This window comes from Ambystoma mexicanum, chromosome 1p (assembly GCF_040938575.1).
Source record: "Ambystoma mexicanum isolate Mex_15411 chromosome 1p, UKY_AmexF1_1, whole genome shotgun sequence".
NCBI classification, from domain to species: Eukaryota; Metazoa; Chordata; class Amphibia; order Caudata; family Ambystomatidae; genus Ambystoma; species Ambystoma mexicanum.
Genome location: NC_090921.1, coordinates 277063963 through 277090390, shown reverse-complemented (window position 1 = coordinate 277090390; position 26428 = coordinate 277063963). Strand labels below are relative to the sequence as shown.

At 43.2% G+C, this 26428-nt stretch overlaps 1 protein-coding gene across 8 annotated transcripts in view; it reads right to left on the bottom strand.

Annotated features, from left to right (window-relative positions):
* LOC138568884 (CTD small phosphatase-like protein 3) overlaps positions 1–26428 on the bottom strand; it is a 668014-nt gene that overhangs the window by 312540 nt on the left and 329046 nt on the right. For all 8 annotated transcript variants that reach the window (XM_069646683.1, XM_069646699.1, XM_069646692.1 and 5 more), the window contains exon 5: positions 25847–25955. In XM_069646683.1, coding sequence (XP_069502784.1) covers positions 25847–25955 — 109 coding nt within the window. The remainder of the gene's footprint in view (positions 1–25846; positions 25956–26428) is intronic.

Genomic DNA, 26428 nt, shown 5'->3' with positions numbered 1-26428 from the left:
CTATTTAATGCGACAAAGCGCAGAAGGTGTTGGTCAGTGTGACTGTATTTATTCCACCTTTCAACCGTGACAGCATCCCACAAGCATTCCTGGTGCATTCCAAAGTGATGTAGTAGTAGGCTTAGCATATTATTGTCCTTTTCACAATGTAACTTGTGAGAGACCCGACCTTTGCTACGCGGAGAGATGAGCCCAGCTGACCCACACTGGAATCTGCAGAGCAACAAACCAATTGCAGCCTGCTGTCCCCCATGTAATACCATTATCTATACTGTTTAACCAATCAACAGTGCGGGTTCAGAGACTGTATGTTATGTCATTACTGGCGCTGTGGCCTTTCAAAAAGGCACCAACATTCATTCTGTATTCAGAGAACTTTGTTTAAATTACAGAATACCAAAAATATCATCAGTGTTATCCTTGCTAGCCATCTCTTGCCATCAGGGCGGGCTGGAGTAGATGGGCTGGTAGCAGGAAAAAAAGTAAGAAAGGGCCTGTAGTTATTCACAGAATAGGAAGCTGTTCCCTTAAGTATAAACATTGTTGGTTGCCCAAGACAAGATGGAGGGAAGGAAATGTTATCTGATTGGTTTAAGGAACAATGATATGTTTGCTTTGTCTGATTGGTAGGAAGGATAATGGGGTGGTTACTTGGTAGGGTTAGCAAGATTCCAAACTGCCTTTCATCCATAGTAATTCAGTGGCTGGTAGTACATTTATTAGGCTCCTTAATTAAGGCCTTTCCAGAGTTCAGAGAATCCATTAAAGTAGTAAGAAAACCGACTGCAGTAACAGAGTGAGCTTGAAGACTTCAGGTGGGAGTGTTCCTTTTTAAGTTCACAGATTGTCAAAGAATTTTCAATCTAAAGCAACAGTAAAGGTGGAATGAGAGAAACCTTGAGACAAAAGTAAGGAGAAGTCATTTGTTGAATGACTGCGATGAGAAAAGAGAAGACTTTAGCATCTGTAAATATATATTTTTTCATGTAAAAAGTTATCAGTCAAACTGTTTGTTCATTAAGTAACTTGTCAAGTGCCTGTATCTAAAGAATACTATAAGCTGACACTGTTTAATGGCTGTGCAGTATTAGATATATCAGACACTTTTAAAGTAATTTCAAGTAGAAGGAAAAAGAACTGTGAAAAAGTTACGCAGCGTTGTTGTTTCAGAGAAAATCTACCGGCAGTGTGGCGCGCAGTGAAATCTAACACCACAAGCGCAAGCCTTCGCATCTTCTGCAGCGTCTTTCAAGGAAGCGCGAGTGTGGTGCGTGACAGTGCGCGTGATCTGAGCCCTGAGGCGCGGGTTTATGAGAAAAGCACAGGCAAAGTTAAAGTAGAGGCAAGAAAGTAATGAATGAGCACGTGTTAAGAGCGTGGGTGTAAATATTTATGAGTGCGTGTAACGAGCGCAAGTGAAAAGATTAATGAGCGCGTGTAACGAGCGCGGGTAATGTTTTTAATTGAGTCGTTGTATACTTGCGAATGAAGGCACGAGTTTTAAAGTAATACAGCGCATGTTCAGAAAAGTTACGAACTTAACATTAAAACTGTTCATGGAAGCATTAGCCCCTGAGTACGGACACTAACAAATGCGCTCAGTATTTATGCAACTCGTACTTTTTTTAAGGACGACTTCAGCCAATGTGCTTGCAGGAGGGTGACACGCTCTAAATCTCACATGGACTTCCTATCAGGAAGCATGCAAGGTCCTTTCATGGAAGTAGAAAGGACAATCATCTTGAAGCAGAGGCACTACATTTGCAAGAGTAGACTGTCAGGTTTCAGGAGCTGTGGTTGTTTGTGGAGAAATATATGTGTGTGTTTAAGATGCTAAATGGTTTGGGCCTTAACCTAGAAGTACAGAGTGTGGAGAAATTCCCAAGCCAAGATGGTGATTCAAGCAACATTCCTGATTGGTCAGAAGTTCAGAAAAGGCATTGTTAGAACCTTCTAAACTGCCTTTCATTGTCAGCAGCTCAGCAGGAAGGACCTATGTATTAACTTCTGATACATTTTGAACCTAAAACTTTTGACCTTAGTTTAAATTGAATCTTGATGATTTTGGAGTTTGGTTGGAGAGCTTTGGAGACAGTCCTGGGATTCTTTATGAAGAAAGAAGCAAGCTAAGTGACTTTATTTAAACCCTTCTTTATTTAACTGCATTGCGTTATGTACTTTGAGTTGAAATGCGTGCGTGCGTTCTTTTTTATTTTCTTATAGTAATGTTTTTCGTTAATGTTGCGCGTTTGGCGTGAATTAGTTAAATGTATTTATATCCACAGCACTGTTAGTTTAGCGCTTCTTTTCGTCCGGTTTTCAGATTAGTATTACTACGTTGTCTGCGCAAGTAACAGCGTGTTAGGTAATCATTGTGAAGACTCTCGCTGAAATACACTTTTTCATTGTGCTCGGACTGATACTAACCTACGCGCGTGTTCTTTTCTCGATGGGATTCGCCAGCTGCAAGATGGATGACAGTATTCCCTTTCACGCATGCGTGTTTTAAAACTAAAGACACTTTCCTTAAAAGAGTAGCCGCGCATGCGTATTGATCGTACTACGCTAGTTTTCTGGCAAGACTATTCTTTCTACGCATACACTAATTTAAGTGTAAAACGTCACAATTCTGAAAAACCAGAAAGCAGCGTTCTTCCGCACATGCGCATAGAATTAATTCAAGAACACAACTCTGCAAGTCTAATTATTACATGGACGTCAAAATCCTATGAAAAGGCTTTTTTTTTTTTTTAAACTGTTTATTTCCACACTTGTGTATAAGTATAAGGACGCTATCCGGCAAGGGCGATTATTTATACTTGTACATTCTTAAAATAAGGAAGAATCTAGCAATAGCGTATGCACTGAAGGGTTCTCTTCCAATTTCAGATAAAAGAAAAGATTAGATTTTATTTACTTCAGTTTGAACTACATCAAGGTTGCTTTCTCAGAAGGAGTTTCTTCTAGAACTTAGTTCTGCAGTGTTCATGTAGAATTTTTAAAGGAAAAAGTAAAAAAGAACACTGTTTAGTGTCGTTCAGAACATTTCTCAAATAGGTTGAGTGACTTCAAAAAGCAGAACAAAACCTGAAGTTTGTTATTTTGTCCCATTTTCCCCCTTTCCCTCAGGAATTCTAGCAGCTACACTGTTAACCATCGTTAGAGAGGTCAGCATTCATAGGGGACTGTGGGGGTTCAGCAGGTCTGTGGACACAAAAATAGACGAAGAGATCATTTTCAGAAAGCAAGTGTTGAATATTGGGTCCAGTGAAAGCATCTTCTTATTAAATTTTGTTTTAAAAGTTCTACTCTTTTTTTCTACTGAAGCAAAACTGTAAAGACTATAATACGTCTTCTGAAAAGCATAAAGACAATTTTTGGAAAGCTTTCAATATGTTTTTTTGAGCCTCTAAGCCATAGCAGAGGTGAAGTAGGTAAAAAAGAGTAGCTTACATTGCATACATTTAGAGAAGATATTTTAACATAATGTATAAATAATCAAGCATCTTTGTTTCTATCACAGATACCTGAGCCTACCAGAAGGTCGCAAGGCAGCAGTATCTCATTTGTTATTTTATCCACTTTCCTCTTTCCCTTTCTTGGGGTTCTCAGCTCAGCTTTAGCATAAATGTTGAGAGGAAAACTCCTGGTGAGTGTCTGTGGGGCCAGCATCAGCTCCCGAGGAACTTTGGCAAGCCGGACCCTGACACTTGCCCTCTTTCACTTGGTTGTTCATTGTGGTGTGAGCGTAACAGGGGACGGTTTCAATTGTGCAGCGCTTATTCATGCATGTCCGTTCATACTCCCTTGCGCACCGAGTCAGCCCTCTCCATACCTTCATGCAAGACAGGTCACATTGCGTGCACCACACTAAATAGGTTACATTCATGCTCCGACTAGGCCTTGTGCCAATCGGCCGTGGTAGTACATAGGGTACGCAAAGGGTACCCTATGGGTGTACAAGTGATTTAGGAGGGTGTTAACATGCATTTCTAAACTCTTAACTGATGTAACACACTAGGAGCATTAGCCATAGCCAGTTTCTTTGGAGTCATTCCCTAAATTTCGAGTCCAGCCCTGAGCAGTGTGTCAACTTGTTCTCAACATTGCAGTAGTGGGTGAAAGCGCACAATCATGCCCCTAAAGCAACACGTGGTGGTTCTGGGGACATCTGTGTCAAGTCAGGAAGGGGCATGAGGCGATGAAGAATTGGTTCCCACTATTCGAGTAGGGTGTGCCCTTGGCATCAGATAAGTTTTCAAACTGAGAATAGCTGGGGAACACAGGATAACCCAGCCAACAACGAATGTCTCCGATTGTCTGCTATCCAGGAGTGGTGTGCCACCAATCATCTCGCCTTCGCCCAGAAGCTCACTGTGTCTAGAGCTCTGGTTCGCTCTAGGCTGGACTATTGCAACAGCCTCTTTCTAAATCTGCTTGCTTCTACTCTCCGCAATACCTCCAACTCTCTCTTCGGACATACCTTCCTACTCAAGCTCTTCGCTCCTCCACCTCCAACTTCCGCAGGGTCTGTTGCTTCTCCAATCAACAAGTTGGCTGTACATCTCTTACTTCGGCTAGGGCCTCCCTCTGGAACAGCGTCCCTACCGCTCAAACCAGAGGAGAAGCATCTCCGGTTCCGGAGGCTACTCAAGACCTACCTTCCTCTTGGCTTCTGCCTTCTCTCTTCCTCTCACCTGCTGATGTATTTTCTGATACTGCACTGGTCACCTGGCTATCCTCTGAATTTGAGCACCGGTCCTTGAACACACAGTTGCACACCCACAGTGCTTCCTTGCAACCCTTGCACTTGGGTCTGTATCTGAAACCCTACAGTCCCCCTACCCGCGCTTATTGGACACCTGCGGTCAGCATTGTAACGATATATTGAGTCTGCTACGGGGAGGCTGTTAGGACAGTTTTTCTAAAGTACAAATAAGGTCTTATTAAAAGTGTTCAACTAAGGCACTCCAATACTGCGATCCTAGTATAATGCTGTACCACCTGAGTTCAGGTTAGTGTAGACAGAGCAGCCAGGCTTGCCTTAGGAGGGAGAGGGGATGTAGAAATAGTACAAGTGAAATTGTATACAAACAGTCAACGAAAACAATGAAACACTATGTATAGAAAAGATGAACAGTTTATTTAAATACGATTAGCCCTACATAAATCTTGGGCAAGATAAGTAATATCAGATTGTATATAACCACATTTATAAAAACACAACACTATGCTTTAAGGTACACAGACCAAAGACTATAATCTTATTAAGCACACCTAACAGTAGTTCTTTCGAAGTCTAAATTACTAGTTACATTACAATTACTTTGAATAGTACAAGGGTAGTAGACCATATCAGTTGCAGCGGGATGCTCAGTAACAAATCACATACTAGAATGAACTTGAGAATATATTCCTCTGATCGAGTGAAACTCAGTTACTAGGCACAGTATAAACCAATAACTCTGATGCGGTATAACACATTGATTATAGGGGAGTTGGACCTTGGGGTGTAATATTCAATTACAGTTTCTTTTGAGTTCAAATGTTACTGTGAGCACATTTTGAAGACAGCTACAAAGCATTTGAATCTGGAAGTCAACCTTTCAACAACTTCCGATTTTGGAGGACAAGGCTCGTTTACAATGTTTTGTGGCATTGTAGGTATCCTGATAACAAATTCAGCATCCAGTCTATGAGTATGCATGGCCAACACAGTCAATGTCAGATCTTTGACAAATTCCATTTCCTCGTATATTTGCTTGGCCACTCATTGTTTGCCTTGTTTTGTAAAGGCCTTTAAGTAACAAAGCATCCCGAATGTTCCTGAAGTTTGCTTCTTCCCTCGTTATGGGCAAGTACAGCTAGTCTTGTTCTGGCCTCCATACCGTCTATGCCGAAATGCAACCTTTTGAACCTGTAATACAGGCACTTTATGAAACACCTCCAAATCCCCAGTGTGACAGAATTCTGCGAGTCCCTTCAGGTCTCTTGAAAGCGTTTTATCGTACACTATCTTGTCAAGCGCTTTGTGTGAAGGTGAACATGGCACCAACCACTTCTTCCGTTCCTCCTCCACCGAGAAAGGTCCATGTGCACATTCGTGGAAATGTTGGTTTCTGTCCATGAGTGTACGTTGGAACAATGGTGCATCAAAGAAAGCCATTTCTCAAGTACAATTTCTAAACATCCATCACAAGTTTTGGAGCTCTACCAGGATGGTTGCTGATAGACTGACACCACTTTAAAAGGTTTTCCGAACCCTTTTTTTTTTTTTACAAGCAGCTGTAATTTTTTAATTGATTGATTTGGCCACGTGCCATACATCAAATTGATGCTGAATGTGTGAAAACTGCTCTTGCATGGCCTTGGCTATTGAAACGTGCCTGTCAGTGGCTCTATCAATTCTATTTGCATTCCCCTGGATTCCAGAAGTTCAATTGATCTAATGAAACCATGTTTCTCCATGGCCACTGACGATGCACATTCAGACACCTACACGATCACTGAACTCACAATTGTTTTACTTTCCATGTCTGGAAAGTGGCATGTGCAGTACTTTGTTGAAAATCCTGGACTATCACACTGTCCGTCGCCAGCTAGCCTGAAACATTTGCCAGAGAATGTACTATCCATTGACATCAGTTCGACTTTCAAAGCTTGACTAATAGCGGGGAATAAGAATTCCCTTTGGCATTTGTAGTATTGGGTTTGAGCAAGGAACTAAACACCCACAAACTGACAAAAACTGGAAATCTTACTGAAAGTAGATCCGTTGAACAGTAAAGTTGCTGAACAAAGTAGATTTCCAGCAGGCACGTTGCCAAGCATCGGTTGAGCAGCCCATGAAAATGTATTATGAAGGTGGACACAGATTGGATGCATTTTTAGTTTGGTGCCTTGTAATACATGACACATTCACCAATGGCTCCCTGCATATGTGGCCTCTTGATGTATGATCCCATTTCAGCATTTGTACAATCTCTAGCAGACAGTTGTCAAACACAATTTATTTTGGCTCCTTTAATAGCCAATCATCAAGAAATACTGTGTTGTGTGAGTTGACGGTGGTGGACCAATCCCCAAAACTTTGCAAACTGAAGTCGAGATCTTGAGCAAATTCATCAGTCAATTGCATTGAAGCTTCAACTTCTGTCAGTTCAGGTTGCATGAATTGGAGAAACAGGTAACATGGAACGTTTTTTGGATAGAACATTTTTAGAGGGTGTAGATTGTGTGAAAGGGTCAGTGAGCAGTTGCAATGCATCCTCATTGTCTTGATTTTCATCTGTTCCAGTTTGCACAAAGTAGCAATGGTCCATGGTAACTTTGTACGGCTCGCATGTGAGATTCATTTTCTAGCCACTGGACATATGCATCACTAGTCTGAATTTTGAACGGGCCACGTAGCACTTCAGATAGTAAGTAGTTTCTCCATTGTGAAATCCGTTTGGCAAGCGACATCTTAGGCTTCAGTGGATATCTGCGTCTTTATACTCTTCTTCCTTCTGGGCTTCTAACAGAATTAATAGAAAAAGATGCTCAATGTATAGCACACATACAGAATATATGATTTTGCAACTAAAAAAATAATATTACTAAAACATCCACTTAAAATCTTTTCCAAAACAAACTGGTATGTCCTTCACAGTTTTCTTGATTTGCATCGATAACGTGGCCTTCTCTTTGCAGATGGCAACATGGAGCTGCAAAAAAAGCATTTTTACATGGTTTAAATACAGCAAATTTTATTTCAATGCAAACATATGTACATATCTTCAAACAGAAACAGCTTTTTGACGGACTTGAAAAGATAGCACTATTAAAATGTATTCATAATGCGATTCCCAATTGTACTTTATATGTATACCTCTGGTCCATGTGCCTCTTCTAAGTCCACATCCATTCCTTGAATAGAATAACAATTTTTTTAAATAAGAGCACTTCCAAACAAAGCATTTTACATTGATTGCAAATCATATACTATTAGGTTTGTTGTCGCAACACAAATAGAACATTAGTATGAACAGAACCTCGAAAACAGTGTACCTGATTTGGTCATAAGATTCAGTTCATATTTCACCTGATAACCATCCAAGATGACACATGGACTTGATCTGAGATCACTCTGCAAAACATAGTGATTAAAATGTTGTCATGAAGAGTAGTTTGCTTTGTAATGAGTCCTTGGTAACTGTTCTGCATTAGGTTGGAAGTACAACATTAGAACCAAAATCAGAAAAGTTTGAAAAAGTGCAAGGTTACATGCATTTCAGTCTCAAAGTATATTAACTGTATGATTTACTCTGATTCTTGCAAGTGAACTGTAAATAGAAATACCATATTCTCTGGACCTGTTGCAAAGGAGGAAGTGATTGTAGTCGAAGTTCCAGCATCCCCCTATAACACTTGTTTTAATACAGATTAAAAAGCAAAATTAAACAGAAAAAATTACATGAAGACGATGATACACACGTAGAGACACCCATAAATGCCACTTTGTGTAAATAACCAATAAAATACCTAATACATTTCGATATGTTTATATTGAAAGCATAACACATGCAAGTAGTTCAATCGCATACAAAGGAGTAGTACAATATAATTACTTGGTAGGCAAGTGAGGTTGATGTTGACTCCGGAAAAGTAATTGATGCAGATTCTTACTCCTTCATTTTCATCATATTGTCAGAAAATACACAGTGGAAAAAGGTAAATTAGTGTTTGAAATGTGGCCCCATGCGACGCTATAGCATTTCACTTTGTGCAGGTCGTTTGTGCTCACCATTGGGATACTAGACGTGCTGGTGGTTTCGTCACTGGCGAGCATCTGTGCTTCCATCAATATGCTCTACGTAAAGAAGGGTATGTCAACTAACATTTCAAAAACATAATTTCTAAAGGGCACTATGGATGTTTTTTTTATTAAGGGTCACATTACATTTATTGTTAGAGGCTCCAGAAAGCGTGGATAGATGAAGTATACTAAAGTGAATGATTTGAAACTTATGTTGAATGTGGCAACTATGGAAAATTAAGTAATACAATATTGATGTAGATAAACACCAATCCACTACTTTAAATAAATCGAGAGATCGAGGATAATACTTATTAAGACAGACCATCGTCCTACATACCAACAAACAAACTCAAAGTTCACTACTCACCTCACCAGTCGTGTGCTTACATTGAGTTGGAATGGCATCTGCTTTTTTGTGTACTTTGATTTATTAGCACAAATACTGTACCTAGTCGAATGAACTCTGCGAGAACTTTATTATAGAATTGATTGATATACCGCAAATCGTAACGTCTTACTCATCCGTCGAACAAACTTTCAAGCATCAAAAGAGAAAATGCTCGCCAGCTTGGACCACGAAACATTACATTCTACTATAATGCACAGTGATGCAATGTGCTGGTTTCCGAGAACAAAAGACTTCAAATATTCGATAATGCCGAAGTTTACGAGATAAATGAACATTAACATCCTGGGTACATTTGGTTGAAATCGACAAACGTTCAGAGCAGCGATTGATGAACATAGAAAAGTAAATAGGTGACCTACCCTTACTTGGGCGAACAAATTAGCCAATTCAGCAAGCAGAGGAACAAGTATCTGCGGGACAGGTATCCGGGGAACGGGTAGCGCAATGACGATATACCTTGTAGGTCTTCGAGATGTTCTCAAGGTAAATCTCAAGGGTTTATAAAGTCTTACAAAAGTGGGTGTGTATGGGAATGTATGACGTGTTGACACCCACTCGGCCTTGATGCCAATGATTCCCATCTGCCATATCCACCCACCCTGCTGCCTTGCGAGTGCACAGGCATAGGCCTACTCGTACAGCATACAGGGCAATAGGGCCAGACTGCTAACAAATGTAAACATGCTTGTGTGGGTCTTTCCTTTTTTATGAAAGTGGCATACTTTTTTGGGCCATGAATGCCAGTTTGATGAGTTACTTAAATAAGTGGGTTGTAGTAGTGAACACTGTTGCTGAATATATATTTTTTCACAAGCACAATTTGCATCACCTTTTCATCAAAATACTCACCTTTGGGTAATATTCAAACGGTGCCCGAAAAGGAATGAATATGGACTTCAAACTGTGTGCCACGTTTCCATTGGTGCCTGAGAACATTGACCCTGTACGTAGGTGCAGACTGCCATTGATACTAGAGAGGTGGATCGATGGGGACGAGGTGAGCGCAAAAGGCCCAGAACACTGCTCAATGGACAAAAACATAACTTGATTGAAGGAGACCGGGTCTTGAAGAGGGGGGTTTGGATAAACTATCTGTTCTGGCCATGTGGACAATGGAAATCATGGGCCCTGGAAGGAAGCTGCCAAGCAATTGCAAGAGAGCTCACCAGACAAGATGTAGGTCCACAACACACAAACCTGATTGCACACAAAGGGGCCAGTCGATGAGCTAAATAGGGCCAGTTCCTCTTTCACGGTACAAGTGTCCAACAACTACAGATCTAGGCTAACGATGCACACCCGTTTATTTGCGCATGGTCTTAGGTGCGAACTGCCATTGATACTGGGGAGAGAGGGAGGGGTGGAGGAGGATGGACTGTAACAGGGGAGTCTTGGGACACTGGGTCTGGGGAGACCATGTGAACAACAGTCAGTGTGCAGAAGATCGCTTAGAAGTTTACATGCTGTTCGGCAACCCACCAGCCTATACCACATGTGAAAGTGAAACATACATATTTGAACTGAATGAACCTGATCAGTGTACCACCATACTTGAAAGTGCATCGCAGATTCAATGGCATAGTTGCCCTTATAAGTAACTTTCTGGAAAAATGAACTTGTGCTTTGCTGTATGGACACATTACAAAAGGAACACCCATCCTAACCAGAACGGTTTGGGCCATAGAGAAATATTGTTTTTCAGTTGGAAGTGAAAGAAACGTACTTAGATTTCCAAAAAGCAAGAGAAATGTATTTAATTTACCGACTAAATTAATTTGTCAATGATAGATCAAAGTTAAGACAAAGTAGTAGAAAAACGTGAAATTCTAGTGGTCTCAGTGGTAAAAATGACATCACATTGAAAGTATATTTGTTACTTGATTGCGAGGGCGAACTGTTCTGCGAAGTTCGTGCATAAGCACCATCATACGTCACAATCCTCAACACGGACCTAGTGAGGCAGGCTGCCCTGAAGTCATACAGCTCGATAACGCATAGCGGTGGTGTGTCATCTTCAGCTATGTAGGGCGAGCATCTAGAGTTTTCTTGGCAGCAGCAGTTCTCTACCTTGGCTGGCATGACCTTGCAATGATTGCAGGTACACCAGGTTAAAACGTCTTCCATGGGACTCTGCTGAGGTTCATTCTTGGGTGATACATCTTGCTAACTATGGTCTGATTCACCATAGTTTCCGCAGCTTTCACTTTCCATTAGTTCCTCCTCGGAATACTCAGGCTCGTACTAGTAGGGCTGTAGTATTGCCATTGTACGACAAATATTTAACCAAAACGCAAGTAGCGAGTGAAATCAGTTCTGCTACTGTAACGGTTTGCAGGGGTTTCGTACTTGGAAGAGAGCTGAAGCGAGCCACGGGCGATCTAAACTAAATACAGTGAAAGTATTGACAAAGAAACTCCAATGTTGTCTGATAAGAAAGGGTCTGTTTATACTTCTTAGGGAAAGAGGACGCCTGGCCGTTCAATGGAGACACGTCAATAGCTTGCGTACAGAGAACGTTGAAACAAGACGTACATTGGTGTTGTGAAAAGGGCCAAACCCATCTAGTGATGTCAGCTTCAGGGGGGCGGGGCGATCTGTATTCTTGCCGCGAGGGCAATTGAACTTAAGGCGGTGCTACAACAGACAAGATCTGCACAAGATGGCCGCGCACAGCCCGTTGTTTTCGCATGTGTAAAAAATAAAGAAAAAAACGAAGGTAAGATGCATAGGAAAAAGTCTTATGATCGATTACAGTATGCTTAACAGTACATGGCTGAACGATTGGGACAATAACATTTTTTACTGCTCTTCCCCTTTAAAGCAATAGAAATGGTGAAGACTAGACCGTACCGTGCGATGTCGCCTGCACTCAGAAAACCTTTGGTGGGATAACAATTATTGCATTGCAGGTATGGTCGTCTTTGGCTCGTTTCTACCACTGACTCACCCATGTAGGAAACCGGGTAGGATTTCCACCCTCACATCAGGATTGGTACACACCAGACTTCCTCAATAGTTTAAGCATATTATAGGCCGTGTGTCATTTGCCAACAGAACAATGTGGAGAAAGGCTGTAAAAGCAACCATGCAAATGCACCTAAGCCCCTGTGTTCAGTTTGTGAATATCCAGAAGGTTATCAATACATTTTAGTCGTTTTGGACACGTTCTATGGTTGCGGCATACCCCTTTTGCAAGTCTGAGTCCTAAAGAGTGGTTTAGCTATTAAGGGATGCTGTAACTGTCAGGTTTCCTGTCTGGTTTAAAACTTTGTATTGTATTTAACCTTAACTTTCATTATTACAGGGGGAGAGTGTCCCAATTCAACATGGTGGTAAAGAAGCAGGGGTATGATTGGTCATTAACAAGTGGCATTGTGATTGGGTGACAATGAGACAAGGGAGCTTCAGCAGAATTCTAAACTGCCTTTCATTGTCTTACCTGAAACAGGAGGTCCTGTTTCTTTTTAGTCTGAGTTTTGGCTTAATCCTTGTAACTTAAAGGCAATTTATTTTTAACTTGATTTCACTTTTGAGGAAATTCTCCATGGGACAAGACAAGTGGACACATTTGTGGGAGTGCAGCGCTCTAGTACATAGGAAATGCGCAGAGACTAATTGCCAAATTATAACATATCAGATAATTTCTAGAAGAAGATCAGTCTGACATTAAAGAGCAGTTCCTTAAATTAGTTTAGGTATTTAGTTAGGTATTTGAAGAATCTGCTCTTCAGTGACTGATGTTATTTGGCAGGATCCTGAAGCTATTTACACTCGCTTCTAATGTATGACAAAAGCATTTATGTAAATGTCTATTTTAAAAAGTTATTATTTACCTATTCATTATTTAAAGAGTTAACGCTTCGCAGGAACAAGCGTTGCTATCATTAGTTTTTAAAAGGTATCTCAGTAATGTTTAAAGGTGTACGCGCGAGACGGCTCCGATATATTTTCCGTCTTGCGCATTTGAAAAGTCTTAAGGTAATGCGCGCATGCGCGAGTGACGGAGTAGGTTGGATTAGCTTTCCCGTCATCGCGATTGAGCTGAAAGGGAGACACTTATTTTTGTATGCGCTTGAGTCGGAGTTGTTCGTGTGAATCACCCAACATCACGCATGTATTTTGTGAACTCCTTTTCAGTCAACGCATGCGCGTGTGAATCACCCGACATCGTGCATGTATTTTGTGAAGTCCTTTTCAGTCAGCGCATGCACGTATGAGGTTGATTTTATATGTTAAATGTTAAAGGTATTTGTACCGCGCACCGTCACCAACGGAATTGGTCCCCAGGCGCTCAGGCGGATCTGCAAACGATAAAGGTGGGATGGGTTAGTAGGTTGAAGAAGGGAGTAGGATAGTGAGAGAAGTGGTGTGCTGTTGGCAGCTTCAACTCAGTATACACCGGGTGCTGAGTTTTGGTGCAGGTATCGGATTGGAGTCAGTCCACGTGTGCTGTTGTTCCGGTTTATGTGTTGTTGCAGTGTTGTGAAGTGCGTGCGGTTTGTTGTGCGAGAGATGGGTGTGTGAGTTTTTGAGTGAGATAAGTATGCAGAGTTTGAGCTTATTGGTTAGTGGGTTACCTGACCTTTACCAATGCTAGTACTCGCGGTTCTGGGGAGATTGGCACTTGTTGGCCCTCGCATTCCCATCTAGGCGCGGCGCAGGCCAATGATTGGGGCTCCATACTGGTGTGATCATGCCAACATTCACACTTTTATCTGGTCACGGCGCAGGCTAGTGTTTAGAAATCGGTCCAGGAGTGGGCAAGCTAGCATTCACAACTCCATCCGAACGCCACGCAGGTTGGTGTTCACGGCTTTGATTGTGGCATAAGCTAGCATTCACGTTTCCTAGGCGCGGGCGTGTTATCCTTCGAACTGTCCTATCCACATGCGACACAGGCCAACGTCTATCTAGATGCGTCTGCCAGTCTGGCTGTGTTCGTCCGGTGCGGGAGAGTGTAGGTCTAGGTTTCGTCTGGGTCTAGTTAGGTGGTCAGTCTCTGTAGCCTTCCTTTGCGGCTGTCTTCCATGATGTCTTATGCTCTGTCGAGTGGTTGGTTGTTTGGCTTGAGCGTTTGTTCAATTTGAGAGTGGCGGAAGTTGGGGTTATTTTCATCATTGTTTTAGTGTATGGGCATTCCGGTGCGTCTCCGTGGTGGTTACGCTTTGAAGAGCCATGATTTGAGGAGTTTCCTGAATGCTAGGTGGTTTGTTGTATTCCGTATATTCTTAGGTAGGTCGTTCCAGGTTTTGGGTGCCTGGTGAGAGAGACGATCCTGTTCCAAATATCTGTTCCTAAACGCGCCTGTGCAAAAGAGAAGTGTCTTTTTAGGCAGACGCTTCTTTCTGCTCTCGCGCAAGAGAGTGGAAACTCAAATTTCATTACGTGCATGAGTAATGGAAAGAAGGTGTTTTGGACAACCTGTGTAATTTATGTTTAAACACTTCTTTTGGGGTACGCACGCTTACAGGATTTTTGGTCAACTATTTCCTTAATGCTGGTGTAAGTTAACCTGTAATGACTGAATTGGTCAAGTTGATTTCTGAAAGCTGTTTCTTGTTATATTTTCTGTTCAGAACTATATGATTCCAAATAATAATTAATATAACTTAAAAAGACAAAAAATTGCTATATCTTGGTTTTGGAGTCAGAACTTCAGAACTTGAGTAAAGAGAAAATATTCGAATGAATAATTCAGCAAATCTCAATCAGTAAACAAGGTTCTAATACTAAGGAAGAGTCCATCTCTAAAGTCCTTTCACTTCACTTCTTTGAAAAGCAGAAACTATTTGCCAGTAAAAAAAGAGGAAAGAAAACCTAAGTCAATTTGGAATTGAACTTTTGGATGTCAGTCAGTTTGAACTTGCAATCTGCTCATCAGTTTTCCATGAATAAAGAGGTTAATTTGTGGAACTTAAACAAATCATCTACTATTTGAATATTCAAAAGACATTGAATATATATTAAGCAAATGCCTTTCAGACTTCAAGAAGGCTAAGCAGGTATTTGTTGTTTCTTGGGTTACTTGGTGGGAAGGATTTGTAACAAGAGAGAGAGTGAGCGACCTGTGTTCTGTTTTTTATTTTCTCCACTTCCCCTTTTCCCTCCGGGGTGTGGAGATTTCTGCTGTCCAATTCAGCAGTTGACTACACATCTCAGGGGGACCTGTGGGGCCAGCAGCTTCAGTGGAGAAGGAATCAGGACCTGACAGTAACCATGTGGACTATCTGCGAGGATGAACAGCAACAGAGGTACATATTTCACTAGTCAGGTGTGAAGATGCAGTCTTGCGAGACATGGCTGCTGTAGACAGCAGCAAGCCTGGCGCAGGAAGCTGGCAGAGAAGGCGCGGACAGTGTTAGAGAAGATGCAATCTGGCGCTCCTCCAGGCTACCAGGCCCATGCCCATGCCGGATTCCACTTGGTCTCTTAATAGACTGTCACTGAACTGGAATGGACACAAGGAACCAGTGAATCGACTGTGTTGTGTATATAATACACGGATGCATGGATGTGATTAAACTCACACAATAAATACAGTGTTGAGTCTTATGTGGGGGGGAGGAAAGATAGCTCAGGGCAAACGTGTTTGTCTCGAAGCAAGACAATGTGGCACAACACAGGTTAGAATCACGATCCCATGCATAGAAACCACTCGCTGGTATTAAGCGCGTTATAAATGACCAGTAAATAAAATAATAGGTGAAGCCACAACATAAGGTGATCAAGGAACGTTGCAGAACCCTTAAAATAGAACAAACATCCTCCTCAAACAGCAGACAGCAGTGGAAAGCCAACATGCCACCATAAAGAACTGGCTAAATGATGCACTGAAATGGCCAGTAGCACTTTTTAGCATTCGGGGTAATGTTAATAGAAGAATTGGATTTTCCAGTCAGGATTTCTTCCATCATCACCACCACTGAATGCTACCCGTGTATGTGTGCATCTGACTGATGACATGATGCTGGACTCCTGCAAGAAATTACCTGTATGTAGGCATGAATGAATGTATTTAGGGTGTCTAGCCCCCCTGTTCGACCGCACCAAAATAGTCAGGCTTGCATGCCGTTAATTGTTCTTGTAAAAGAGGTGCCGGCCTGCGACCACGTCATGTAAAAAGGACGAGGGGGATGGGAGGGGAGACTAGAAGCAGCTAACGTACCTTTATCTCTTAATTTCCCCGACTATGGGAAGAGAAAAAAATGGCAGTGCTGGCTTATACTGGCGTCAAGCCGCATGAATTCGTGTGTACACAGCTAGCATGCAAATGTTCTGCGAAATAACCCGCAGTAATGTTTCCTAACGCAACCTGTTGGGAGTATTTCATGCGTCTTTTTACGGGACGGACCATACATTCTATGACATTTAAGTGAACGGTATTTAGTGCCATTAAACAAGTTCTTGGGAATGACACTGGCAGCCCCCATGCATACCATACTTCACCTATGTACTCTCCACCGTGGGTGACAAACAGCTGTGCTTGGCAGGTGATCGCCTTCAAATCAATGGAGACATGACATTTTGAATGTTGCTTAAAGCATTCCTAAACGGTTAAGCTCATTGAAGTCCATGGTGTTACGAGGGTGAAAATATATCCTGGGCAGGCGACATCCTCCGAATGCAGCCGATTTGAGAGGTATGGGCCAGGTGCGTTGGTATTGCTAGCTCCACCCACTTGGTTGCAGGATGTGTGTGGGGGTGAATATATTTTGCTTTTGCAGGGTGCCAAATATTTCACTGAGGGCGCTGGCTGATTTTGCTTGATAATATGCGAAGGGCGCCTGTAGATATATAAATGGAGGTGGGCATAGCCTGTAACAAGACTCCTGTTCCTGGAAGTGGGGAGTGTGGTGTGCCACCCTCTTTTACAGAACGGGTCCCTCACAGGGCTTGTGCTAATGTCATATGTTTGTGACCATGTGACTTGCTAAATAAAAAGGGACAAGCCATTTCCTGCTCTTTAGTCGATGCCACCTGACTCATGACTGTGGCACTGGTGTAACAGGGGCCCCATCAGCACATGTCCTGGGAGGGGGCCCACTTGGAGAAAAAACAAGAAAAAAAAATCATAATTTTTTTAAAATGTATTTTTATTTTTCTTGTAGAATTAACTTTGCATTTATAAAGAAATTATTTCTGTAGCAGAAATAATTTCTATGTGAAGGCATAGTGACCTAAAAAATAAACGTTCTTTTTGAAGTTCGAGGGCTCCACAAACCCCACGTCTTGAAAGACCCTAGGATGGAGGCCTCCGTGTCATGGGGTGGCAGGAGCCCTAGTACTTCAAAAAGAAAGTTTATTTTTGAAGTCACTCTGCCTTCACATAGAAATTATTTCCGTTATGGTTCGGTCCTTAACCAAAATAATTTCTTAATGAAGTCAACAATGACTTCAAAATGAAACCATTTCTTTTTTAAGTAATAGGGCTCCCCTCAACCCCATGACATTTGAGTGTATGGTGAAAGGGTGCACACTTAAATGTACGGGTGGCTGCCTAGGTGTACCTGTGTGGTGAAGGGGTGCACACTTAACTGTATGGATGACTGGGTGTGCGTGTGCGTGCGTGTGTGCGCTCTCTTTGGGGGGATGGACAAACTTATTTGTATGGGGGCATCAAATTTCCTATTGCTAATCTTCATTACTCCCAGCCCTATTCTTCCTAATCCCAGGGATACACATGGAGGTAATGCCTGACTTAGCTACCTGTAATCTATCATTACTCCTAGTCCCACTCTTCCTCGTCCCAGTGCTTACCTATGAGGCAAGGAGCCTCATGCGTAAGCTCTGGGACAAGGAAGAGGGATGTGGAGGTAATTCTGGGCCAAGGAGCTGAATTTAGAAGTATGGGTAGGGATGGGATGGAGTGTGGGATTGTCCAACAAATCAGAATGGTTGTCCATGTCCAGGCTAAGGAGACATGATACTGTGGTATTAGTGGCTGGAGAGGCATTTTGGTGCAGCCAGTCTAGTCATTCCTCAGCTTGGTATGACTTATTTTTTTAAACTGGGCATTTCTGATAAAGCAGTCCTGCTAAGTGTAATTACCTGGCTAGACTGGCATTTGGGTGCTGCCAGTCTAGCCATTTCTTACTGCAGCATTGTATATTTTTCTGGGCATCTGTGATAAAATTATGTCATTTATAACTCGCCTGTACACAAGTGTTTCTAGGCGCGACAAGACAAGGGAGGGACGATAGAGAGCGGACAAAACAAACAAGTTTACTAGGCCTTGCATCCTTCAGATTGTGCAAGGGCGAGAACGAGAAGTGCAAGGGGAAAAGGAGGGAAGAGCAAGGGAGAGGGGAGGGAAAACAGGGCAGCAATGCTCCGAGTAAGTTCAGCCAGGGCAACGCAGCTCGGGGTAGTGCAAGGAGAACAAGGGACTGTAGGGTTACAGTTACAGCCCCCAAGTGCGTGGCAGACCCAGAGGCAGTGCAAGGGTGACTGATCAAGAAAGAATCTGGGTGACTGATCAAGAAAGAGTCTGGACTCAATGAGACCCTGAGGGTAGCCAAGCAACCAGTCGGTACAGCAGACGGGTAGGTCAGGTAGGCCAGCAGGGGAGTGAGAGAGAAAGCGGAGGAGAAGAGGAATGATTTGAGCTGCTTCCGGTACTTCAGGTGGTCCGGCTCAAGTTTGAGTGGGGCAGGGAGTACATTCCAGAAGGAGGCACCTGCAGAGGAGAGAGATCTACCTCCTACTCGCTTCCTGGAGAAGCGTCTAACCCTTAGAGAGTTGGAGGTAGCTGAGCGAAAGACTTGAGAAGCAAGATATTGTGGAAGAGAGCATTGGATGTAGTGCAGGCCCCAGGCCCAGAAAGCCTTGTGAACAATGCAAAGGGTCTTGAACTTGATCCTTGCAGCAACCAGGAGCCAGTAGAGAGATTTCAGGGCTGGAGAGATACGATCCCTGGGCTTGAGGCCAAGGTTAAGTCTTGCAGTTCTGTTCTGGATTAGTTGCAGAGGGACGGAGAGTCGAGGAAGGCAGATTGAGAAAGAGGCTGTTGCAGTAGTCCAGCCTAGAGTCAACCAGGGCTTTGGAGACAGCTTCTGGGGAAGTGAGAAAGGGAAGAGTCCCTTTGAGGTGGAGTAGCTGGTAGTGGAACATCTTGGCAAAGTCTGAGATGTGAGGAGAGAGAGAGTGGAGTCAAAGATGACACCAAGGTGTTTTGCCTCACAGGAAGGCGAAGGAAGAGGACCCAAGGCGGGCGGCAAGAGAGGGAAAGCAGGGGTCCAAATGAGAATGATCTCCTTCTTACTAGCAATGAAGCAGAGATCGTTAGAGGTGCACCAATCCAGAATCGGGATAGACGGTCAGGAAAGAGCGAGAGAGGGGGAGTCGTCTGTGGGGAGCCTGAAGGAAAGCTGAGTGTCATCTGCATAGTACTGAAAGTTAGAGGAGGAGGTAGAGATCAGGTGGGCCAAAGGGGCCAAGTATAGTTTGAAAAACCGGGGTGAGAGGACAGAGCCCTGGGGAACACCACAGATATAGAGAGAGGTGGCAGAGAGAAACGGAACAAGTTGGACCTGGGAGGGACGGTCCAAGCGGAAGAAGGTCAGTCACTCAAAGGCCTGATCCGTGATGCCCAGGTTCTCCTGGAGTCGATTGATCAGGATGGCATGTTGACAGTGTCAAAAGCAGAGTAAAGATCAAGGAGGATGAAGACAGAAGGAATGCTATAATCAAGGTTAGAGAGCAGATCTTCACGGGTGTTCAGGAGAGCAGTTTCCAGCCCTCTGGCAGCTCTGAAGCAAGACTGATGGACATGGAGACAACCAACAGATTCAGTGTGGAGAGTAAGCTGGGAGATGGCAAGCTTTTCCAACAGTTTGCCTAGGAAAGGAGTGATGGAAATTGGGCGATAGTTTGCCGGGCAGGCAGGATCGGCAGACGGCTTCTTGAGGAGTGGGTACACAAGGGAGTGCTTAAGGGGAGAGGGGAATATTCCAGTGGTGAAAGAGTCATTACAGAAATCGGCCAAGGCTGGAGCAAGGGTTTCAATATGGTCCTTGATGGTGCTGGGGGAGCAGGGGCGAACCTGTTTGAACGTCACTTTCATAGATTGTACTTGTCTAGAAGCCTCGTCAGATGTTGTCAGAGAGAAAGGAGGAACAGAGGTAGGGATAGCCAAAGAGGGGCAGAGAGAGGGAGAGTAAGAGGAAATGGAGGACAGGATGTCCTGAGTTTTAGGTGAGAAGTGAGAGGAGAAAGCCATACAGAGGGCCTGGAAGGGAACAGGAAAGGTAAACACTGCACAGGATTGACCAGTTCCTTGCAGATTTTAAAGAGTTTGGCTGTGTTGTTAGAAGCCACAGAGACACGGGCTTGAATGTCTGTTCTCTTCTTGATGCGTTATTGCTTCGACTGGCATTTTGGTGCAACCAATCTAGGTATATCTAAATGTGGCCTGGCATGCTTTACTGTAATGGTATTACGTGTCTACACTGGTCTACATTGTGCAGCCAAAGTTTGTGCGGGTTTCCAGTGATTCCCTCGAATACAAGCATCGAATGCAAAAGCCTCGAAAAAAATGCATCGAAAAAATGCTTTTTTTTGTAGGTAAAGGTTTTTTTTTTTTAAATTAAAATGTGTTTTACGGGGTAAAAAAAAAAACAGGGGTTGGGGGACCCCCCCATTAAAAAAAAAAAAATTGAAAAAAATGCATTTTTTCGATGCAATTTTTTCCGAGGCTTTTGTATTCGATGCTTTGTAGAGGCTATCACTAGGAACAGTTTGTGCACGCTTGATAATCTAGGCCGAGGCCGGCCCAGAGTGTGGCGCGACCAGTGTTTTGTTGCCGAGTTGTGGGGAGGGGGGGCCCGCTCAGCATGGCTCGCAGGGGCGGCCCCTACATACATTTTGTGTTACATCAATGGACTGTGGTGTGGTTCCTTCAGCAGCGCGATGCTGGCACTGCGTAGCAGGTGGAGGGCCTGCTTGCAGGGCCCTCCACCGTGACAGTGCCCCTGCTGGGCAAAGCTGTCCATGTGCACTGGGTTCAAAGAGCCCATGCTGGGCAACTCCGGTTGTGACGGGCCGTGGTCTGGGTCGGTGTGATCACAGCCCATCAGGGTGACACCCCTGCAACTGTTTGTGGTAGGTGCCCCTACAACCCCACGGGCAGGCGCATGTCTGTGAGACAGCCCGGCATATCTCCAGAATGTGATCCAGCCGGGTGCCCCCATTAACTCAAATTCAAACTCCTGCAGGTACATTCCTCGCACTACAACATGTGTGTGCTATTAATACACATACTATAGCGGGAAACATCTGATAAAATAGTTTGTCGCACTCGCTGCCTTCGTGCCATGTATGCAGAAACCTGCATGTCTGCCCTGCGTGAATTAGGACTACTCAGACATGGCCTCCTAGCTCCATGAACATATTACCGTGCTTTCGTCAAATAAAATCTTTACAGCAAATTGTATCTTTACATTTCAGGCTACTGTGACGAATCAACGCAAGGAGCACCAGTGGTCCAAGGATGAATATCGGGTTCTAAACCATCAATCAGCCCCACACCTCTAGTACACCAGATGGGATCTGAACAGATTGGAAACAAGCAAATTATAAAACTTGTCCAATTTTGGTAACGTGGATGGAACAGCAGGCTTATCTCCAAAAGGTTGTGGATCGTTGGTTAGTTGCAACACAGTGAAAATACAATCACCCAATGATAAAAGGGACTGTCCAGTCAAGGTTGTACACAAATACCTACTTATTTTCACAACAGACAGTTTTATCACAGTACGAAATACAACCCACCCTGTAAAGGAATGCAGGGGACAGACAGTTTCAAAGAAGGAAAAGGGATGCGCTCTGGATACCGACAGGAGGGTAGTCTTAATTGCATTAGTTCAAGGATACTTGGTTTTAACACAAAGGGAGCAATGGCTCATAAAATGTCACTAGGGGCCTTCGGAGAAGGACCAGGGGGACAGAACCATAATGTACCGTGTGCTGTAGGAGTTCTTGGTGCTCTACAGGGTCGAGTCAGTTTCAGGCCGCTTTGCAGCTTATGCAACAGAGTTCAAGACGAGAGACGGCTGCGGATATCAGGCAGCAGGTAGTTCGGTGAGCGAAGCGGGACAGATGGTTGTAGGCTGGCCTACACAGCAGCTCTGGGTCAGGAATCGCCTCAGTGCTGGTCAGTGGTTCTGAAGCACGTTCATCCAGCACCCCCAAAATGTTGAGGTTGGCTCCGCCTCAGATACCAAGCATGAAATTCATTTGAAGCCCTTGTTATGCCCTACATGCATATGGAGTGCTTCAGAGCACCAAAGTGGAGTGTGTAAGGGTTGATAACGGAGGGGTGGGGGGATGTAGGAGACGGGAACGGTGAGGCAGAATACAACAAGGACTTCAGTGAAAGACATGCAGAGTGTTTATAATTTATTTGCATTTTAGTTAATACAAACCTTTGCAAAGAAACATTTGTTAAACATGTCACTAGGTTACAATTGTCACATATTAACAACCTTTAAAACGTTTAAAACCCATAAATAATTCAAATGTAATCATAACACTTCACCCATGGTGTCAATTCATATAAAAGAAAACATTTAAACACTAAAAATCATCAGGAGTTCCTACCGTTTCGCCGAATGTGATTTCCACCAATCACAAAATGGACACATCTAAAAGGTAATTTGCAGCTGTTCAAGAACTTTCCTGAAAATCACTCTATTAATCAGCACTATATCAATGCTTTTTTTTACCTATGGCAAGGCATTCGATGGTCTTGCATTCGATGCAATGACTAGCTACCACTGAAGGAAAGCCTGCTAAGCATTTTTATACCAGCAGCGTGTTTACAACGCCAATTAAGACATTAGCTCTCAGAAGACTGCTATGAACAAACACTGGCTGGCACTTTGAATGCAAAGCCTGATGGCAAGGCTCGATTACAGCAAGCTCAAAGAGTTCCCAGGAACTCTGATAACCAGCACAACTCAGGTGAGAAAGAACGCGCAAGTGCAAAAAATACAAATGCAGATACACGCAGTAGGGTCGAGAATTGCAAGATGTGTAGAGAGATGGAGATTGATTTCTACAGATGCTTAGTTGCGAGAAACCATACAGGGTTTCCACATAGATTGGCTAAGTTTACCAAAACAAGAGACATGGCCAAAGACATTAATGCTCAACACAGCAGACAAAGTTACTGGATACAGAGATAAGGGATCTGGCATGGAAAGAGGCAATACAACAACAGGTAGTAGACACAGGGGACAGCTTCATAAGTAACATGTTTATAGTGAGAGGCCGCCACAAGACAAGGCCGATAACATAAGAGAACTAAATACATTCATAGACTAAAGGCATTTCAAAATGGAGGGCATACACCTCCTGAGAGACATTTTATAACAAGGGGATTGGCTGGCAAGAATAGATCTCAAATGTGCTTACTTTACCATTCCTGTGGCAGAGGAACAAAGGATTTTGAAGTTTCGCTGGCTGGGACAGATTTGGGAATTCACTTGCCTACCATTTGGTCTAGCATCAGCCCCTTGGTGCTTCACGAAAGTGATGAAACTGGTAGTGGCTTTCCTCAGAGAAAGAGGGATCAGATTAATCATTTACCTGGATGACATTAGCATAATGTGCCAGGACAAAATTCTGATCAAGGAACAGTTAGAGGTGACTATAGACCTATTACAACAACTGGGCTTCCTAATAAACTGGGAGAAATCAAGTCTGCAGGCAGAGCAGAGCATGGAGTTTCTGAGCTTCAGATTAGACACAGTGCAGGGAACGTTAAACCTCCCTTTGAACAAGGTGAACAACAGAAAGTTACAGAACAGATCATCAGAGACTACATTACAGGGCCCTTCAGAGACTAAAAATCCAACACCTCATGATGGGAGCATCCTACGCACAAAGGATACCCCTTACTATAGAGGCGAAAGAGGAACTGGGTTTATGGTTGCAACACATGGATGCCTGGAATGGAAGGGCAATATTTGGCTCATCCCCGGACCTAGTGATAGAATCCAATGCTAGCAGGTGGGGATGGGGAGCCAGATGCGGCGATCTGTCGACAGGGTGCAGATGGTCAGGAGAAGAATTAAATCTCCACATAAATTGCCTGGAACTTCTAGCAGGATCCTTTGCGGTGAAATGCTGGACGCAGGAGAGAGCACAATGTTGCGTACTCGTGAAAATGGACAACGTGTCAGTAGTATGGTATATCGCACAAAATCAAGGATTTTAGTGGTTCTAGCGAAGGAATGTTGGCATCTCTGCCTGCAGAAAAGGAGATTGACGGCAGAGGAAAGCGTCATCAGCCAAATTAGCTATGCTTTTAGGTTTGTTGTCATGCAAAAGTGTGTCAGACGTCAGGGCTTTAGAGATCAATAGGAAGACACTATCCCCTCAGGGAGTAACTTCTGATATTTTAAAGAGGACCAAAACGTGGTTGAGCTCAATATCTTATCAAGTATTCCCAGAACTACCCAAATTACGTCAAGTGAGATGCATCATGGCATATGAGCCCATGACTAACGAAATGAGACCTCCCAGTGTGAGTCAGTTGTTCATAGCCATAAATAAACTGTTTGGGGCAGTAGCGTACGACATGCTAGCTAGATGGATCAGATGGGTGAAGACACAAGCAGGAGTAGATACTGAGGCCTATGGGGTACATTCAGTGAGTGGAGCAATGGCTTCTAAAGATTTTCAAGCAGAGGCCAGACTAGAGGATATCATGAAGGCAGCAGACTGGTGAAAAAAAATCAATGTTTAAAACCTTTTATTTTAAACCAGTGGAAAAGGTAGCTACGTTGGTGGTATGCTTTAAACAAGCCTAATACAAACCTCTGTGTCTTGACATAGAATTCAGATTCTCCACACATACGTTACAGAAAGTCATAATTCTATTAAAGACACAGAGGTGAAGGATTATCCCACCCAATAATCGATGTTATAAATATGAATGTGTTGCATTCTGTGATGATGATAATGTAAAAGATGGTATTGTTGTTATATGGGAACGTTTTACTCATGTCGATTACCCACCCTTGGGACAGTAGTCTGAAATATGGTTTGTGTCTCAGGTTCTGCGGTGGAGAATACATCTATGGATCATGAGGTCAATTTTTATGGAACAAGAAGAATAGGTTGAAGATTACAGCGTTTACTGGTTGGGACGCAAGGTTGAAGTTAATGTTGGACACAGACAAAGGACACAAGAGGAAGGACACGAGATGTAAAGGAGGATAAAGGACAGTTAAGGTTGACTGGTGGAAAGAATTACGTGGTTTTTGTTTTTCATGGACATAAAAGAATGAACTACATGCAAAGACTTTATGGGAAATGTAGTTTTGGATGTGCTATTCTTTTATGAATTTGAAATTGTTATATTGATAAGCTGCTCCATTTATGATTAAAGGAAGAGAAACATAATCCTTCACCTCTCTGTCTTTAATAGAATTATGTATTTCTGTAACGTATGTGTGGAAAATCTGAAGTTTGGTTGTTTACAATAATCTGTGCCAGTTTAATACTACATGTCTTCACAACACCCTTAATATGCTAAATTAATTATAATAACCCACATACAAAGGCTTTCATCGGGTTAAAAAAGCTACTATCCTCAGGCAGCAAGGCGGATGCTGGGCTGAGTAGGTACTCACGGGCTGAAGGGGACCTCAGCGTCATCGATTGGCAGTTCACTAAAATATGGCGCAGTGTCTGGCTTCAGGGATTTTCGGCTCACCTTCTGCAAGGGCGGGCTGCAGCAGTCTGAAATGGAAAGAGGACAGTCAAGGCTAGACAGCCTTCCAACAGCAACTGCAAGCAGGTAAGCGAGAGAACTGTACATACAAGTAAGAGAAAGTCTTTAGAGGAAACGCAAGAATTAGCTGACAGAAGGGCGATCAGATAGCAGGGGGCATTTACGATGTGGGGGGAGAGATCAGCAGCCCAAATACCCTCTTCCCCCAGTTCACATACTTTGAGAATCTATGGATTGCCAGATGCACACAGCCACTTAAGAATTGTCAAAATCGGAACCACATTTGTAGGAACAGGTCAACTACCCACACCCACCACAGACAAAAATGAAAAACACCCAAACCACTGTAAAACCGTCCCATTCGATTTACCAAAATAAACAAATATAAACACATTTGCCTAGTTAGTCCACGTCCAGACCCTTAAAGAGTCCCTCGCCATCTCTACTTCATGCCGAGCAGTCCATTCAAACCTTGGGCCTA